This window comes from Schistocerca cancellata, chromosome 3 (assembly GCF_023864275.1).
Source record: "Schistocerca cancellata isolate TAMUIC-IGC-003103 chromosome 3, iqSchCanc2.1, whole genome shotgun sequence".
NCBI classification, from domain to species: Eukaryota; Metazoa; Arthropoda; class Insecta; order Orthoptera; family Acrididae; genus Schistocerca; species Schistocerca cancellata.
In genome coordinates this window covers 98,016,826-98,036,022 of record NC_064628.1, presented here as the reverse complement: position 1 = coordinate 98,036,022, position 19,197 = coordinate 98,016,826, and the positions used below count along the sequence as shown (strand labels likewise).

Below are 19,197 nucleotides of genomic sequence, written 5' to 3'. Positions count from 1 at the left end.
TTCTTCCTTCTTGTATTGTGGGTGTGTAAACTAGCATTTGTAATCCAGTCCTCACTACCTTTTGTGATGTACATTATGGTTTAGTATATATACAACGATGTTAAACATAAAGCTGCTACTCAAGGTTTTTGAAGAACAACACAATGAGATGCTTTTGAGGACAAAGCACACTGAACTGAGCTGCTTGGTTATTTTATGTGTGTATTGACTCCATTTTAACTAGTTATTCAACTGAGCCCCATGGCATGCTTCATTTAGTGTATGACCATTAATGTCTACTTCTGGTGCAAAAGGTCATCATCATTGCTGAGTATTTGAAATCACATAATACGAATCTTTGTAAGGTTAAGGCTTTAACTGTTAGCTGTTAACCACATGTTCACCTATCATATGAGCTATTCTCCTTATGTACCTTGGCAACAATTTATTTCCTTTGTTGATTTAGTCGGGTGTGTCACTGATATTTCTTGCTCCTTTTCTAGACTGCTCTAATTGTCTGGTTCACGTAAGACATGCCTTATTCACACTGAATGTAGTACACATCAGGCTTTTGGAGACCTAGATCATCATTAAAATTACAAAGAATTTTTTTATCTTTGTTGAAAGGAGCATAATACACTGGATGCCTTGCTTCCATAAAAGAGTATTGATCTTCCCAAAGATTGGGACAGATTAAGTTTCTCTCTCTGTTTCAATTTCTTCCTCAGGAACTGTTTACTGGCACTGCAGTGGCTGTAAATTTGTCAATATGAGTACACACACCTCCACAACAGTATTCATAGGTGTTGCAATTCTTCAACAAGGCTTTCTTGTGTGTGAACATTCAAACTCTTTAGACCAAAGCTTTAAGCACAGAATTCCTTTGCAACAGATGGTGATGGCACATGGCAAGGAGAAAGAGTTCACTGTGGGTGGGTTTTCTGTATACAGTGTGACCCAGGGAACTGTCCATTCTTCTCTTAAGTAACACATCAAGCCAATGTAGCTGACCCTTTTACTCAGATTCACCATGAATTTTATATACTTAGAGTTTAAATATCCCAGGAACGCTTGAAGTTTTCTATTTCGTGTGGACAAACCACAAACTTGTTGCCTATGTATTGACAGACATATGTTATTCTGAACTTTGGGGATTCTAGTGCATTTGCTTTTAAGCAGTCTATGTATAAGTACACTGCACTACTTCAAATATGATGATGAAACGAAATACAATGAAACCCATATCATGAAGCAAATGTCAAATTCATGAGAGCAATTAAAAAAAAATAAAGGAGTCTTATCACATTACAAATTTTGGAAAACCTAATAAACTATGACAGAGTTTCAACTGAAGCAAGGCTCTTGGCCCAGCACTCAATTTATTAAGATCTCGCCAGCCATCTCCTCCATCACACATAATGTGTGTTATATGAAATAATAGAGTGGGTTCTGAAAAGCAAATGAACAGTAAAGTGTGTAGTGGGTGCCAGTCTAACTGTACTATAAATAGTCATGCGACACCACGAATATTACACAGCCTGAATAAGGCACCTGGGATGGTAGTTGAAATAACGTGCATAAATAAACAACTTAAATGTCCTCCCAAAAACACATCATTAATAACCATGCCAAGAAAACCATAGAGTGTAATCGTGGTGTTTAAGCATTAATAAGCATAATTAAATGCTGTAATTTGAATTTGATAATCACCACATCAATTCGGAGACCACACGGTTCAAGAACTTAAGAAAGCATTATACTATGCTGTGCAATGTGTAAGGGTAGTATCAATATCAGTGATAATTTCATCAGTAATTAATTGTTTGTAATTCATTAAAAATCTATTAATACAGCAGTATGCCACGAGGTATCAATGGACAAAAGACAGGAATATGCACAAATTGATACCAATGGTTTGAATCTAATATTAATGGTATAAATTTCATCACCACCATCATCATCATGACAAATTTATTACACTTATATTACACGGAGGGTGCCCGATGCTATACCACGATCTAAGAGTGCAGGCACCATCTTACTCCACTTATACCATCTGCACAGGAATGTGGGGGCATACTGCAGACTGAAAGCTAATACTGCGGCATCGTCTCCTATCTTGGAAGAGTTGTCTTATTTGTCAAACATCCAATTTTCACACCCCCATACACTCCAAAAAGATCTTCCCAAAACATCAGGCACTGACAGATACATCCCCATCACAGATCTCTGTTAGCAGAACTATCCATTCACACTTTCATTCAGGGAATTTTAATACCAACTCCGAATTTTTCTTTTGTTTCCTTTACTGCTTGCTCAATATACAGATAGAATAACATCGGGGAAAGGCTACAGCCCTGTCTCACTCCCTTCCCAACCACTGCTTCCCTTTCGTGCCCCTCCACTCTTATAACTGCCATCTGGTTTCTGTACAAATTGTAAATAGCCTTTTGCTCCCTGTATTTTACCCCTGCCACCTTTAGAATTTGAAAGAGAGTATTCCAGTCAACATTTTCAAAAGCTTTCTCTAAGTCTACAAATGCTAGAAACGTAGGTTTGCCTTTCCTTAATCTTTCTTCTAAAATAAGTCTTAAGGTCAGTATTGCCTCACGTGTTCCAATATTTCTACGGAATCCAAACTGATCTTCCCCAAGGTCGGCTTCTACTAGTTTTTCCATTTGTCTGTAAAGAATTCGCGTTAGTATTTTGCTGCTGTGGCTCATTAAACCGATTGTTAGGTGATTTTCACATCTGTCAACACCTGCTTTCTTTGGGATTGGGATTATTATATTCTTCTTGAAGTCTGAGGGTATTTCGCCAGTCTCATACATATTGCTCACCAGATGGTAGAGTTTTGTCGGGACTGGCTCTCCCAAGGCCTTCAGTAGTTATAATGGAATGTTGTCTAATCCCGAGGCCTTGTTTCGACTCAGGTCTTTCAGTGCTCTGTCAAACTCTTTATGCAGTATTGTATCTCCCATTTCGTCTTCATCTACATTCTCTTCCATTTCCAGAATATTGTCCTCAAGTATGTCGCCCTTGTATAGACCCTCTATGTACTCCTTCCACCTTTCTGCTTTCCCTTCTTTGCTTAGAACTGGGTTTCCATCTGAGCTCTTGATATTCATACAAGTGGCTCTCTTTTCTACAAAGGTCTCTTTAATTTTCCTGTAGGCAGTATCTATCTTACCCCTAGTGAGATAAGCCTCTTGACTACCCAGTGTAATTTCAAGTCGAACAGGTAAGACCAACGGTACTTTAAAATTGCAGAATACATTGAGTGAGCAGTGGAGAGCTCATTAGTAATCATCTTCTAAGGTAAAATTTGGATTAGTTTGGGTGTCAAATCAGCAGTGTTATCTAGGCTTTGTGACTGAAGTTCTCCATCAAATTTTGCTTGCACAGACATAAAATTTTGTGGCCAATGTCCATTGTCATCATTGCCATTAGAGGTTCATTAGAAAATCAATTACTTCATTCGGATATGTGGATCAATATAAAAATAACCAATGAATAAGGGAAGGAAAGAAAGATACAGTTTTCAAAAACAATGTCAGTCTCTAGTATCCTGCAAGAAATAAAACCTTAGTAGTGCCAGGAAAATACAAACTTCAATGGTTCTGTCCATTACAACAAAGAGTGCATTCCATAAAGAACTCTAGTATAGAAAGTAAAGTACTGGAATGACCAATTAACATACGTGTGAAGGACATTTCCTGTGAAATATTGGCTGGCACTAATACACAAAAAAGAGATGACCATAAATATCAGAGAAACAATAGGAGATTGAACAGGCTAGTTGACACCACCACCACCACCACCACCACCACCACCACCACCACCACCGCCACTGATGCCTTGGCTTCTTCAGTTACTTGCCAACAGAAAAAAAAGGATCACATCAGGACTTTAGTACGAAACACATCAGTTGCTGACATAAGCTTCCACTGGCAATCTCTTTTTTACCTCTCTCTGTGCTTCACTATTTGTTGGTAGGGCTCCCTATATATTATGGATAACAACACTGGAAAACAGTGGGTTACCTTTCCTTTCTAATGTATTACTGACAGAGACTGTCTTATTACTTAAGCATCTTGTACCTTCTGGACTATATGCCTACTACAGCATCGATGGTGTATGTTGACTCCAAACAATGGAAGACCCAAGTTCTGTCTATCAATATTACTTACCAAGAATGATTAACATTTATGGGTGCAATTGGATTCTTAGCTTTCAGCTATACAACCTGAACACAATTTACTACCTGCACTTTGATTCCTCAGCATTTTACGAGGCCTGTGGGACTGTTGCACACTAATAAGAAAAATCAAAAATAAACAACAAAAAGTCTTGCCAGTTGGGTAACACCAACTGCCTAGAGCAGCACAAAGTAAGAAACAGTGCCAAAAAAGTTTCATTTATTCATAACTTTTAACAGTCTACATAACACGGTAACAATAGCATGACGAAATTTACACAAAGACACATTCTAACAATATAAAAAGTAAGCTCCATATGAACTACACATTTTGTTAAATAGTAGGAGATAAACCGTGGTGCAACTGCATACTGTATCTGTCGACTGACAGTAACCTGTTGACATACAGTAAACATGCAAGTTTTTATGCTGGCTACTTAGTTGACTGAATTATAATGTTGAATATATGGAATCTGTCAATATGTAGAGAACTTTTTATGGGAATTTGTTTTCTTTCAGCATACAACGTGAGGATTAAGAACGGCATAACAACCTATCCCCGAAAACATCGCCATATGCTGCTAGGCGGTGCTGTAATTGAGAGTGCTGGAGGGGAACTTGAGGATTTCTTCATTTGAGCACTAGACAGTATAATAGGAGAATGGAACAGCGAGCTTACAGATGTGCCTTTGATGTGTGGAAGGCCGAGTGCGATGGACGAGCCACACAATACAATTATCAAGAATGCACTACAGTTTGTTTGCATGTCTGCTTCAAAATTTCTGCAAGTATGGACCATTAAGAAGTGGCAGGCTAGTGAGAGCAGGCCGCGATCAGTGCATTTGGTCATTAGGGAAGAAAGCATGTTGAATTTCGTAGAATTCTAAGGTGACCTGCTAGGTCATGTCATAATTACTCTATGATATTTTGGGGAACAGACTTGTTGCCATCTCGGGTGGCCCCTGATGACTGTTGCTCTACTCCTGTTTGTGTCCATTCCACTGTGGTGACAAAAGTCATAGGACAGTGACACGCGCGTATATACAGATGGCAGTAGTATCGCGTACACAAGGTATAAATGGCAGTATGTTGGAGGAGCTGTCATTAGTACTCAAGTGATTCATGTGAAAAGATTTCAGGCGTGATTATGGCAGCAAAACAGACTTTGAGCATGGAGCTAGACACGGGCATTCCATTTCAGAAATTGTTAGAGAATTCAGAATGTTAAGACCCACAGTGTCAAGAGTGCAAAGAATACCAAATTTCAGTCACTATGTCACACCATGGAAAGAATTCAGAATGTTAAGACCCACAGTGTCAAGAGTGCAAAGAATACCAAATTTCAGTCACTATGTCACACCATGGAAAACGCAGCTGTCACCTAATGATTGATACTAGCAGCGTTTCTATAGAGTTGTCAGTGCTAACAGACCAGCAACACTGCAGGGAATAAATGCAGAAATTTACGTGGGACATATGACGGAAGTGTCCGTTAGGACAGTGAGACACAATTTGACATTAATGAGCTATGGCATCCAACAAGCGACGCAAGTGCCTTTGCTAAGAGCACGACATCCCCTGTAGCACCTCTCATGGTCTCATGGCCATATCAGTTGCACCATAGATGACCGGAAAACTGGTCAGTTGAGTCCCGATTTCAGATGGTATGAGCTGATGATAAGGTTCAAGTGTGGCACAGACGCCACGAACCCATCGACCCAAGCTGTAAACAAGGGACTGTGCAAGCTCGGGGTGGCTTCATAATGGCGTGGGCTATGTTTACATGAAATGGACTGCATCCTCTGGTTCAACTGTACTGATCATTGCCAGGCAATGGTTATGTTCAGTAACTTGGAGGCCATTTGCAGTTTTTTGTGGACTTCAGGTTCTCAAACAACGATGTCATGCCACAATTGTTCGCAAATGGTTTGAAGAGCATTAGGGACGATTCTAGTAAATTATCTTGCCACCCATATTGCCTGACATGAATGTCGCTGAAAATTTATGGGACATAATCAAAAGGTCCTCCTCCCACGAACCATAGACCTTGCCGCTGGTGGGGAGCCTTGCGTGCCACAGCGATAGAGATAGCCGTACTGTAGGTGCAACCACAACGGAGGGGTATCTGTTGAGAGGCCAGACAAACGTATGGTTCCTGAAGAGGGGCAGCAGCCTTTTCAGTAGTTGCAGGGGCAACAGTCTGGACGATTGACTGATCTGGCCTTGTAACACTAACCAAAACGGCCTGGTACTGCGAAGGACTGAAAGCAATGGAAAACTACAGCCGTAATTTTTCCCGATGGCATGGAGCTTTACTGTATGGATAAATGATGATGGCGTCTTCTTGGGTAAAATATTCCAGAGGTAAAATAGTCCCCCATTCGGATCTCCAGGCGGGCACTACTCAGGATGACATCGTTATCAGGAGAAATAAAACAGGCATTCTACGGATCGGAGTGTGGAATGTCACATCCCTTAATCGGGCAGGTAGGTTAGAAAATTTAAAAAGGGAAATGAATAGGTTAAAGTTAGATATAGTGGGGATTAGTGAAGTTCGGTGGCAGGAGGAACAAGACTTTTGGTCAGGTGAATACAGGGTTATAAATACAAAATCAAATAGGAGTAATGCAGAAGTAGGTTTAATAATGAATAAAACAATAGGAGTGCGGGTAAGCTACTACCAACAGTGTAGTGAATGTATTATTGTGGCCAAGATAGACACGAAGCCCATGCCTACTACAGTAGTCCAAGTTTATATGCCAACTAGCTCTGCAGATGACGAAGAAATTGATGAAATGTGTGATGAGATAAAAGAAATTATTCAGATAGTGAAGGGAGACGAAAATTTAATAGTCATGGGTGACAAATTCGATAGTAGGAAAAGGAAGAGAAGGAAATGTAGTAGGTGAATAGGGATTGGGGCTAAGAAATGAAAGAGGAAGCCGACTGGTAGAATTCTGCACAGAGCACAACTTAATCATAGCTAACACTTGGTTCAGGAATCATAAAAGAAGGTTGTATACATGGAAGAACCCTGGAGATACTAAAAGGTATCAGATAGATTATATAATGGTAAGACAGAGATTTAGGAACCAGGTTTTAAATTGTAAGACATTTCCAGGGGCAGATGCGGACTCTCACCACATTCATTATGAACTGTAGATTAAAACTGAAGAAACTGCAAAAATGTGGGAATTTAAGGAGACGGGACCTGGATAAACTGAAAGAACCAAAGGTTGTACAGAGTTTCAGGGAGAGCATAAAGGAACAATTGACAAGAATGGGGGAAAGAAATACAGTAGAAGAAGAATGGGTAGCTTTGAGGGATGTAGTAGTGAAGGCAGCAGAGGATCAAGTAGGTAAAAAGACGAGGGCTAGTAGAAATCCTTGGGTAACAGAAGAAATATTGAATTTAATTGATCAAAGGAGAAAATATAAAAATGCAGTAAATGAAGCAGGCAAAAAGGAATACAAACGTCTCAAAAATGAGATCGACAGGAAGTGCAAAATGGCTAAGCAGGGATGGCTACAGGACAAATGTAAGGATATGAGGCTTATCTCACTAGGGGTAAGATAGATACTGCCAACAGGAAAATTAAAGAGACCGTTGAAGGAAAGAGATCGACTTATATGAATATCAAGAGCACAGATGGAAACCCAGTTCTAAGCAGAAAGGCGGAAGGAGTATACGGAGGGTCTATGCAAGGGCGATGTACTTGAGGACAATATTATGGAAATGGAAGAGGATGTAGATGAAGATGAAATGGGAGATGTGATACTGCGTGAAGAGTTTGATAGAACACTGAAAGACCTAAGTCGAAACAAGGCCCCGGGAGTAGACAACATTCCATTAGAACTACTGATGGCCTTGGGAGAGCCAGTCCTGACAAAACTCTACCATCTGGTTAGCAAGATGTATGAGACAGGCGAAATACCCTCAGACTTCAAGAAGAATATAATAATCCCAATCCCAAAGAAAGCAGGTGTTGACAGATGTGAAAATTACCGAACTACCAGTTTAATAAGTAACGGCTGCAAAATACTAATGCGAATTCTTTACAGATGAATGGAAAAACTGGTAGAAGCTGACCTCAGGGAAGATCAGTTTGGATTCCGTAGAAATATGGGAACACACGTGGCAATACTGACCCTACGACTTATTTTGGAAGCTAGATTACGAAAAGGGAAACCTACGTTCCTCGCATTTGTAGACTTAGAGAAAGCTTTTGACAATGCTGACTGGAATACTCTCTTTCAAATTCTGAAGGTGGCAGGGGTAAAATACAGAGAGCGAAAGGCTACTTACAATTTGTACAGAAACCAGATGGCAGTTATAAGTGTCGAGGGGGCATGAAAGGGAAGCAGTGGTTGGGAAGGGAGTGAGACAGGGTTTTAGCCTCTCCCCGATGTTATTCAATCTGTATATTGAGCAAGCAGTGAAGGAAATAAAATAAAAATTCGGAGTAGGTATTAAAATCCACAGAGAAGAGATAAAAACTTTGAGGTTTGCCGATGACATTGTAATTCTGTGAGAGAGACAGCAAAGGACTTTGAAGAGCAGTTGAACGGAATGGACAGTGTCTTGAAAGGCGGATACAAGATGAACATCAACAAAAGCAAAACGAGGATAAGGGAATTAAGTCGAATTAAGTCGGGTGAAGCTGAGGGAATTGGATTAGGAAATGAGACACTTAAAGTAGTAAAGAAGTTTTGCTAACTGGGGAGCAAAATAACTGATGATGGTCGAAGTAGAGAAGATATAAAATGTAGACTGACAATGGCAAGGAAAGCGTTTCTGAAGAAGAGAAATTTGTTAACATCGAGTATTGATTTAAGTGTTAGGGAGTCATTTCTGAAAGTATTTGTATGGAGTGTAGCCATGTATGGGAGTGAAACATGGACAATAAATAGTTTGGAGAAGACGAGAATAGAAGCTTTCGAAATGTGGTGCTACAGAAGAATGCTGAATATTAGATGGGTAGATCACATAACTAATGAGGAGGTATTGAATAGAATTGGGAAGAAGAGGAGTTTGTGGCACAACTTGACTAGAAGAAAGGATCGGTTGGTAGGACATGTTCTGAGGCATCGAGGGATCACCAATTTAGTATTGGAGGGCAGCGCGGAGGGTAAAAATCATAGAGGGAGACCAAGAGATGAATACACTAAACAGATTCAGAAGGATGTAGGTTGCAGTAAGCACTGGGAGATGAAGAAGCTTGCACAGGATAGAGTAGCATGGAGAGCTGCATAAAACGAGTCTCAGGACTGAAGACAACAACAACAACAAGTAAACTATCTTCCGTCTAATATAAAAAAAGTAGAATTATTTTTTTGCAGATAACACAAATATTGTAAACAATTAAACCAGACATAAAGAAATGAAAGACCTGTATCATTGACTGTTTTCTGCACATGGTCTTATGCACAATTTTAAAAATACACAACATATTCATAATATGTATGTTTGCATGGCCATCTTTTGACAGCAGTCTCTGCTGACAAAGAAGCAATGGAGTAGAGAATATGTAAACAGGAGGCAGAAACACCATAAGTGAATTACACAACTTTATAATCAAAATGGTGTTTAAAATCTAACACAACTGAAAATGTGCAAACCTATGTATTCAATTTGCAAAATAGCCACAGAAGATGCTTTATAAATAAAAGCAAAACAGTCTGGTGTAAAATTCCTTTAATTAAATTGCAGTATGCTTAAGATGGAGAAACCAATAATAACTGACCAACATATTAGTTCTGCACATTCAGGTGTTCTGCACCAATGATAAGTGTAACACATGGTGATAAAATAATAAAAAGAGTAGAAACTTAAAAATTTTTAGGTGCTCATACTGATGAGAACTTAAAGCTGCAAAAAGTATATTTTGAAACTCCTACAAACAACTTAGTTCAGCCATGTTCCACTTAGGATCATAGCAAAAATTGGGAAGAGAGAAATCAGTAAGTTAACATATTTCACATATTTTCATTCAATAATGTTGTATGGAATAATGTTCTGGAGTAACTGAACTTTAAGAAAGAAATTATAGTGCAAAAAATGTGCTGTAAGAATAATATGTGGTTCTCACAATCAATTCATCTTATACACATCTGTTTAATGTGCTGGGCATTCTGACTACTGCTTCACATTAGTTCATGTAGTTTGTTGTAAACAATTCTTTAGATCAAAAGTAACAATGATGTACATACATACAATATCAGGAGGAAAAATGACATTCATTATCCCACATTAAGATTATGTTTAGCACAAAACAGGGCGCACAATGCTACAACAAAAATTTTTGATAACTTATCCAGCGATAAAAATGGCCAACAGAAAGCATAATATAATCTGAAAACAAAGCATAATATAATCTGAAAACAAACGGAGAAACTTTCTCCTTGACAACTCCTCCTACCCCATAGGAGAGTTTCTATTAATTTAATGAATAAAGGGAAAATGACTTTTTCCACGTCATTATGATCTACTGTGCAAAATGATCCATTGAACATGTAACTAACTCACTAGTACATCAAGGAATGGGAGGTTGCTATCTTCCACTTCCATGATAAATTGTATGTTGGGGGTGCAGCAAATTCAGGTGACTGAAAAATCCACTTACACTGTCCTGCACATGTGGCCAACATGCAACAAACTTGTCATCCACATAATGACAGAAACAAGTCTGTTTTTGTTGGCCGTGTTCCGGGGCCTCCTCCTCAACATCATCCCTGGAAGATGGCCAACAAAAACCAACTTGTTTCTATCGTTATATGGATGACACACTTGTTCCCTGACCTCACGTAGAGGACAGCGTAAGTGAATTTCTCAATCAGCTGAATTTGCTGCACCCCAATAATGTTTATTATGGAGGTGAAAGATGGCATCCTCTCATTCTTTGATGTCTTACTGAAACATAAAGCGGATGACAAGCTGGGACACTATGTGTGATCTTTATCTACATGCCTCGAGTAGTCACCACAGCTTCCACCATGAAGGATAGTGCTATGTGAACGAGTGTGTGCAAAACACCATCTGCGACCTAGACAGCCTTTCAACTCAACTGGAGCACTTCACTTCAAAACAACATTCTGAGCTAAATGATGTTAATAGTGTATTTTGTTTTCACCCACTACAACATCGACCCCATTACATATACTGAAGTACGATTTTGGGTTTTGCGGACCAGGAGTCTACGAAATCACTTGCGAGTGCAACAGAGCATGCAATGGGGAAACGGTAAGCACAGTAGAAGAGAGGTGTTGTGAAAATGTCACAGTGAACCACGCCAGACCACCAAATCAGCCATGGCCTACAATAGTATAAAAACTGGTCGTACTGTGAACTACAAGCACATCAAAAATACTTGGGCAATCTTCCTCCTCCTGGGATTTCGCGATTAGGTGCCATTGGAATCAGGATCCATGATGTTGTAATTAACAACGATGACAGCCAACAACTGAGGTGGCATGGAATCCTGCACTGAACCTAGAAAAAGAAAAGTGTTCCCTTGCAGTGGGGTCCGCACCTGACAGCGATAGCATGGACACTGGAGACCAGAGTTTAGAGCTGGGCATCAATATCCACACCACTGCCACAATCCACCAAGGTGGCCACACTGATAGCAACTGGAGCAGAGTGGTGGAGAGGGGTAATGGCCAGCACATGAAGGTCATCGACAACAGCTGAGCATCAGATACAAGGGGCCTCCTGAAGATGGCAACAAGTCTGTCTGCCGAAATATCGTGGAGTAATTACTATGTGTCCTGGCTGGTCACCCAAGAATTTTACAAGCTAGAAAAACGCTGGGAAAACATCAGATAGCATATTAAGTGGCATGGATGCTGTGGAGACTAATCCAAGCACCTGCATGTGTCCCCTTGGATTTACTAATGTCTCTTAGAAGTGTCCAGCGTGTCTTTAACATCGACTCCTTACGCGCCTTTCATCTCCAAATGATGCAGTTATTGCACTGCAATGACCATCCTGCACGTGTGCATTTTGCACAGTGTTCTACAGCAAAGTGGTCATTTACACGTTTTCCGCTGATGAGGCCACATTCACTAGGGATGACTTATTCAATCACCACAACGACCATTTGTGGGCACCAGAAAACCCCCACTGTGTATGGGGCACAACATCACTTCACAGTTAGCGTGTGGACGGGTTTGGTCGACAACTGCTTAGTCAGGTCGTACATTTTACCACCCCACTTGACTACCGCAAAATTTTTAGACTTCCCTGGTATAGGTTCTTCCTGGCTTCTTTGAAGATGTTCCAGCAAATGTGAGGCGCAGCATGTGGTTCCAACATGATAGGACACCTGCTTATTTTGGGCACACTGTTCTTAGGTATTTGAATCAGTCATGCCCACATCGATGGAGTGGACGCGGTGGACTGGTTCCCTGGCTCCCGTGCTTACCGGGTTTCTCATGTTTTGATTTCTTTCTGTGGGGAGCGACGAGATCTCATTTATTCCAATCCTGTGGAGTCGCAAATGGATCTCGTCACAAAAATCATATGTGCAGCTGCTGCAATCAAAGAAACTTTCGATGTATTCGAGTATGTCCGGCAGTCAATGTTCCATCAGTATCGGGCATGTGTGGTGTCTGCTGGTGCAAACTTAGACCATAAAAGAAGAGGAAATACAGCACTTGTTGCAAAGCATTCCCCATACCTTATTTTCACAATTACAAATGCGCTAATAATAGATGGTACGTTGTGTGCTATCTGTGATTGTAACTTCTAGGTTAGGGAAATATTTACTAATAATATTCCGTCTTCAATCACAATATTTTTATTTTTTGATTACTGTCTAACGCGTTTCAGTGCTAGAACTCCGTTTTCAAGGATTGTATAGACATAAAAGGTATTACATCTGCTTCAGTTTTTCATGTAGCAGTAATGAAACAACACAATTGTTAGGTTTAACAATATTTTAAATATTTTAGTTATTTTCAATTTTTATTTACGACGGCAGTCTTAATTTCCATGAAGGAATTGAACATTTTTGCTGTGTCTTCGTGCTTGATAAGCTTGACTCTTCCAAAGATCGTATAAAGAATTTCAACAACATACCGCGTATAGTTCATTATTCAGTTTCGGGCTGTTATTAAACATTTTCATTTGGAGGGCTCGACTGCCTTACAAATCAAAAAAGGATTTGGCGAAGTTCACCCAGACTCTGCACCATCGTTAAAGACCATTTATTTTCGGATTAATGAATTTGAACGAAGACTAAGCACGCTCCGGCCATCTAGTTAAGGTTATCATAAAGGTAACCACTGACAAAATCCACGATATGGTAAGGAAAGACCGCACAATAAAAAGTCGTGATATTGCTGAGACTGCATGCGTATGAACTGCATGGAAAACTGGCTCTGAAGGTGTGTGCCGCGATTGCTCACAGTCGACCAAAAGCGCATCCGGCCCAACATTTCAACACAACGTCTGGTGATGTTTAATCGCAATACGCAAGATCTGAGCGCCGATTTGTGACTTTTGATGCAACCCTATTATGCTTTACTGATGGATCGTTTGAAATTGTTCCGTAACTTGAAACTTCGGCATGCTGGGAACGAATTTTCATCCAATGAGGAAGTGACGGCTGCAGCTGACGTGTATTTTGCCGAGTTTGACAGAACCTATTCTTCCGATGGGATGAAAATGCTGGAGGGTCACTGGACCAAGTGTAAAGTCGCAAACCACCCTCGTATTCTTCTGCTTAAGCAATGGTATTGGGCTTAATTACAGGCCCGCTACACAGTTTTAATTTGTCAAAAAGTTTCAGCAAGTACCTCATATATATAACATTATTGTAGAGGTCTGGTTTGATGTGCGTGTTCGTGCGCTACAATGCTTTAGTTCTCTCGTTAATCCAGCCTGGAACACTTTTCTCATTACATCTAACAATTGTATCATTCTGTTATTGCTAGGTGTAGGTGGGACACTTACACAGGTGTAACGCCCATTACGTCTGTACAGTCCTTAAAAATGGAGTTGTAGCTCTGAAACACGTTTGACAGTAATTAGTAAACGAAAATATTTTGACTGAAGACAAGATATTGTTGTTATATGTCCCTAATCAAGAACAAATGCTATGTCACATTACTGCCACAATCACTTTTCTGTATATTTGCGGTGTCCTCTAATTCAGTATTCTGCTTCACCAACTGTTTTGCTTCCTGCACTCGTATACAACAGAATATTCAACATTTACCTGCCCAAACGCCGTTGTGATAAGTGTACTACCTATTAAGAGATTGCAATGTCTTGCTCTTGGGTTTAAGAAGTCCAATTTAGTTTTTGAAGTTCGAATGTTATTTTATACTTCAAACAAACTTTGCAGAGGCTGGGCTCAATAGCACAATTCAGCGTCTCTTGTCCCTTCAGTTACGTAGTAAATGTTTGAAGACTAGTGTCTAACTATAGTAAACAGTACCTACTCGCACATGGTCTGTGAAGATAAGACTATCATACAAGAACCAAATTATTCTTTTTATTCAACCTTTATTCACAACTCGAATAGAATACCCAAAAAAATGAGCGCAGGCACTTCACTTCACGCATGTGGCAGACAGGGCGAATTAAAATTTGTAAAAAAAATAAGTGTAGTGACAAATGTAATCATCAGAATATGCTAGGCACAATGCTTAAACTTACCGACACTTCGTGCTTGGTAACAGGCTGGTTGGTCCACTACATTAAACGGAAGTGGTGTAGGCGCCTTCTCACCAATACAGTGCATAAAGAGTCCTTGACGCCAACCCTCTGCCATCAACCAATCTGTCGATGCAAGTGCCATTATCATCAAGATTACCACGATGAGGCCGCAGATGAACGCAATCACCTGAAATGGAGAAAATATTTTATTATTGTATGTTTATTTTTGTTATTTGTCTACTTTGACATGAAAGGGCCACACGCCCTCTCTTACATTCTACCAGACATCCACTTGCTTTACATTATGTTTGTTACGAAACACACAAAACGCCTGTCATACGATTTCTTACAGCTAGAAATACCACTTAAATAGTGGAAACAGCAATAGCTATAGCAGAAAAGACACACAGTTTTTAATTGTCAATGAAAGTAGGAAAACCATTGCAAAGAGGAAAATTTAAATTCAGGTCACTGCCCGAAAGTGACGTAACGTAAGGGGGCTGGAGGACGAGAGCAGAGTAACGTCACAGAACATACGAGGGTGGTATGAAAAGTTCTCGGAATGGAATAGGAAAAAAAGTACTTACATCACCGAAACTTTTTTTATTTTTCAATGGAGTATCCTTTTAGATTAATGCATTTGGTCCTAAGATGTTCCAGTGCCTTGATCCCATGTTGAAAATGAGTTTCCTCCAGGCCTGCAAAATAGTTGTCAATTCCGGCCATCAAATCTTCATTTAAAGCGAATCTTCGTTTGAAGTAAATTTTCGTCCACCAAGAAAAATTTTCAGTTTGGGGAAGAAATGGAAGTCTGACGGAGCCATAGCAGATGAATAAGGCGGGTGTGGCAACAATACATACCTTGGTTCCTGTAATTTTGCTACGTCCATTCTCATGAGTTTTTGATCCAGCGTCAAGAGTCGCGGCACCAATCTTGGAGATAATTTTTTCATTTCTAATTTTTCAGTTAAAATGTGATATACTCTTTCACATGATATGTGGCAAGCGTGAGCAATTTCACGCACTTTCACTTTCAATCAGCGACCCTCCATGACCATTTTGTGCACTTTTGCAATGATTTCTGGAACAGTGACACATCTTGGCTGATCACTGCATGGATCATCATCTAAGCTCTCCCTACCAAATTTAAATTCATTTGCCCACTTGGCAACAGTTGCATTGAAGGAGCAGAATCCCCAATGTATTCTGGAAATCGGTGTGACTGTCCTTTGCTTTCATACCTTTCTTGACGAAGTACTTGATTCACTGCTCGAATCTATATTTTCCATCTTCGCAAATCACTACGCGGGAGCAGGGAGAGCACATACGTAGCACGTATTTACAGACAACAGTCCAATGAATGTCACGTGAACAACCACTATATTAAAAATCGAGTCCGCCTTGATGGCAAAACACTTTGTTATTTGTTTATTTATTTTCCTAACTAGCTTCAGCAACAAATATCACAATCAGTGGATTTTTTAATCTTATTTATTGTATGTTATGGCATGTTTTTAAGAATTATTCTCACTGTTTGAGGCACATTTTCTGTGCGTTTTTCCTCAGCGTACATCATGTCATCTGCAAGTTCGTTGGACGGCATGTAGCTGATCCTGTACACAGAAAAACAAAAACTTTCGCACTTTGTTTATGATCAAGAATATTATGCTATGTAATGTTATTGATCATAAACAAAGTGCACAAGTTTTGTTTTTCTGTGTATAGAATCAGCTACATGCCGTCCAAAGAATTTGCAGATGACATGACGTACGCTGAGGAAAAAGACGGCAACAGAATAAAAGCACAGAAAATATGCCGCAAACAGCAAGAATAATTCTTAAAAACACGCCATAACATACAATAAATAAGATTTAAATCACCCACTGATGATGGTGATATTTGTGATTTTTGTCGCCGACACTAGTTTGGGAAAATAAATATGCAAACAGATAACAAGGAGTTTCGCATCAAGGCGGACTCAATTTCTGATATTGTTTATGCACACACGGACCAAACGGGAGAGTTCCGAGATAACATTGTTGTTATCACGTGAACAACTAGCTGCGCTAGCGCTGACCTGTCGCAGTGATTCAGAGAACTTTTCAAACCGCCCTCGTGTGTACTAGAGAGCGGAGGGAACAGAGATAGAATTACGTGTAACCGGGAGAAATAGGAGCATTTGCTTTACTGTTTACCAGTGGGAAATTAACTTTTACCCCAAAAAAATTACGAGGTTCACAAAATGGTTTCTTCGGCTTTTTCTTAAACGCTACAGAGCACTGAACTGTGCACAAAGTACAGTTGAAGTTTTTAGGAGGGATACAAAATAAGTGAGACTTCGTGTTGTGATGAGATGAAACGTACCCAGTTTCTAATGCGGGGCACTGTGGTGCATGCGTACTAAAGGAGACAATGAAGTAGACATAGTGCATGGTACTTAAATAATTTGTCTAGCCGCACGCCTCCTAACTGGGTGTATCAAGCACTGACATGGTCAAACAGACTAACGTCGCTCATGTAAGACCTACAGTCATTAATGATTAGTTCCACATTCTGCGGAAATATATTCTGAATCTTCTGCAGGGCACAGAGGCAAGCAGAACCCCTTTCTACATGTGGCTTTCTGTCCATCTAAAGTGCTTATTCAACGTTACACCAAAGCTCTTCACTCTTTTCTGATGTGGTGGTACTGGGATGCCTTCAAGAAGAATAGGAAAAACTAATCACGAAATTTAGAATTAATTGACTGATTAAGCAATTAAATTTCTGATGGGATACTAAAGTAACTTCGGAAGTTTTTTTTCATTTAGTTTAAATACACATTTCGTGCCCATTTGAGCACTGAAGGCGTTTGAGTAACGACAGTACTGACATCGTCGGATCTGTCTCTAAAGTAAAGCTCGAGGTTATCAATATAGGAAGACAGAAACGACAATATGCCACTGATGTACACGGTGTACAACAAATGCCCCAGTACTGAAAACTGCGGCGCCCCTGAGAAAGCGAATCCCGAATCCAGGGAGACTTTTCATTGCGGCTGTTCCAGTTTCCTGTACAGTGTTATCAAAAGTTAATGCCAGCAAATGCTTCGCTGATGCTTGTGGTCGCCTATCACATAATTTCGGCCCTCAATTACCTTAATACGAGCAGTATTTTAGCCACAGTTTAGAAAAATGGTTCAAATGGCTCTGAGCACTATGGGACTTAACTTCTGAGGTCATCAGTCCCCTAGTACTTTGAACTACTTAAACCTAACCAACCTAAGGACATCACACACATCCATGCCCGAGGCAGGATTCGAACCTGCGACCGTAGCGGTCGCGCGGTTCCAGACTGTAGCGCCTAGAACCGCTCGGCCACTTCGGCCGGCACAGTTTAGAAAAACCTGGCCGGTGTTTGTTATATAAACTGAATTTGTGTCAAGTATTCAACCGTGCACTTCATTCTTAGGAATAGGTTGAACCAGTGTTTGAGTTGTATAAAAAGAGGTTCGGGTTATGTGACCTTCCATGACGTGTTTCCGAAATTTAGACGTCTTAAAACGTCATTTTAACACTCTGAGTACCTTAAAAGTGTGAATACAGCATTTGTTTTACCTCGATTCAACCGAAGAAAAAGTTCTGTCGTAGTACATCTAAAAATTTGTGGTTCTGATTATTTCGTCAGAGGTACCGGTACGGCGTGCCGTCACAAATCAGGCACTGGGTCGAACTATCCCACTTTTCTATTTTTCACTAGAGAAAATAATGTATGTGTGTCAAGACTTGTAATAAGCATTCCACAACCCTCTTTACCGTGGTAATGCTGATACCGTTGTTGCACATCGTTTCGGGAGAGTGTCATTATTGCTTTACTTGTTGCGGTTATTTTAAATTATTTTGTTTTCAGTTTCATTTTCAGTCTGTTTTCAGTTATACCCATTATTTTCAACGCCAGTTTAACCTGAGTGTTAAACCCTCTCAAAATACCCGGTTTCTGAGACAACCGAGCTTCGATCTTCTTCCTATTGTTTCATGTAATAAACGTAGAAATCTAACAAGGATTGAAAAATTTTGATTCCCACAATTTAAAAATATATGGAATAAACACACTAAAGTAAATAGTCAAATAGAAGAAAATGTGGTCCGACCACCGTTGCTTTTCTCAAAAAGTGGTAAGTGGCTGAATATTACAAAAAAGGCCACCAGTATTCTCCTGCTTCTACTTCTTTGACGCTCTGCTCAAAAATCATGTTGTAATCGTGGATCATGTCACTACTTTTGGGCATTACGAATAGTCAGTGCTAAAGGGTGAAAACTGAGGTTGGAGAACTACATTAAAGGCATATTATGTGCACACAAGCAATACATCAGCTACT

The 19,197-nt window shown here is 39.9% G+C and overlaps 1 protein-coding gene across 5 annotated transcripts in view; it reads right to left on the bottom strand.

Moving 5' to 3' along the window:
• The window catches only part of LOC126177098 (transmembrane protein 47), a 370,462-nt gene that overhangs the window by 8,334 nt on the left and 342,931 nt on the right, over window positions 1-19,197 (bottom strand). For all 5 annotated transcript variants that reach the window (XM_049924353.1, XM_049924357.1, XM_049924356.1 and 2 more), the window contains one exon: window positions 14,841-15,027. In XM_049924353.1, the coding sequence (XP_049780310.1) occupies window positions 14,841-15,027 (187 nt within the window). The remainder of the gene's footprint in view (window positions 1-14,840; window positions 15,028-19,197) is intronic.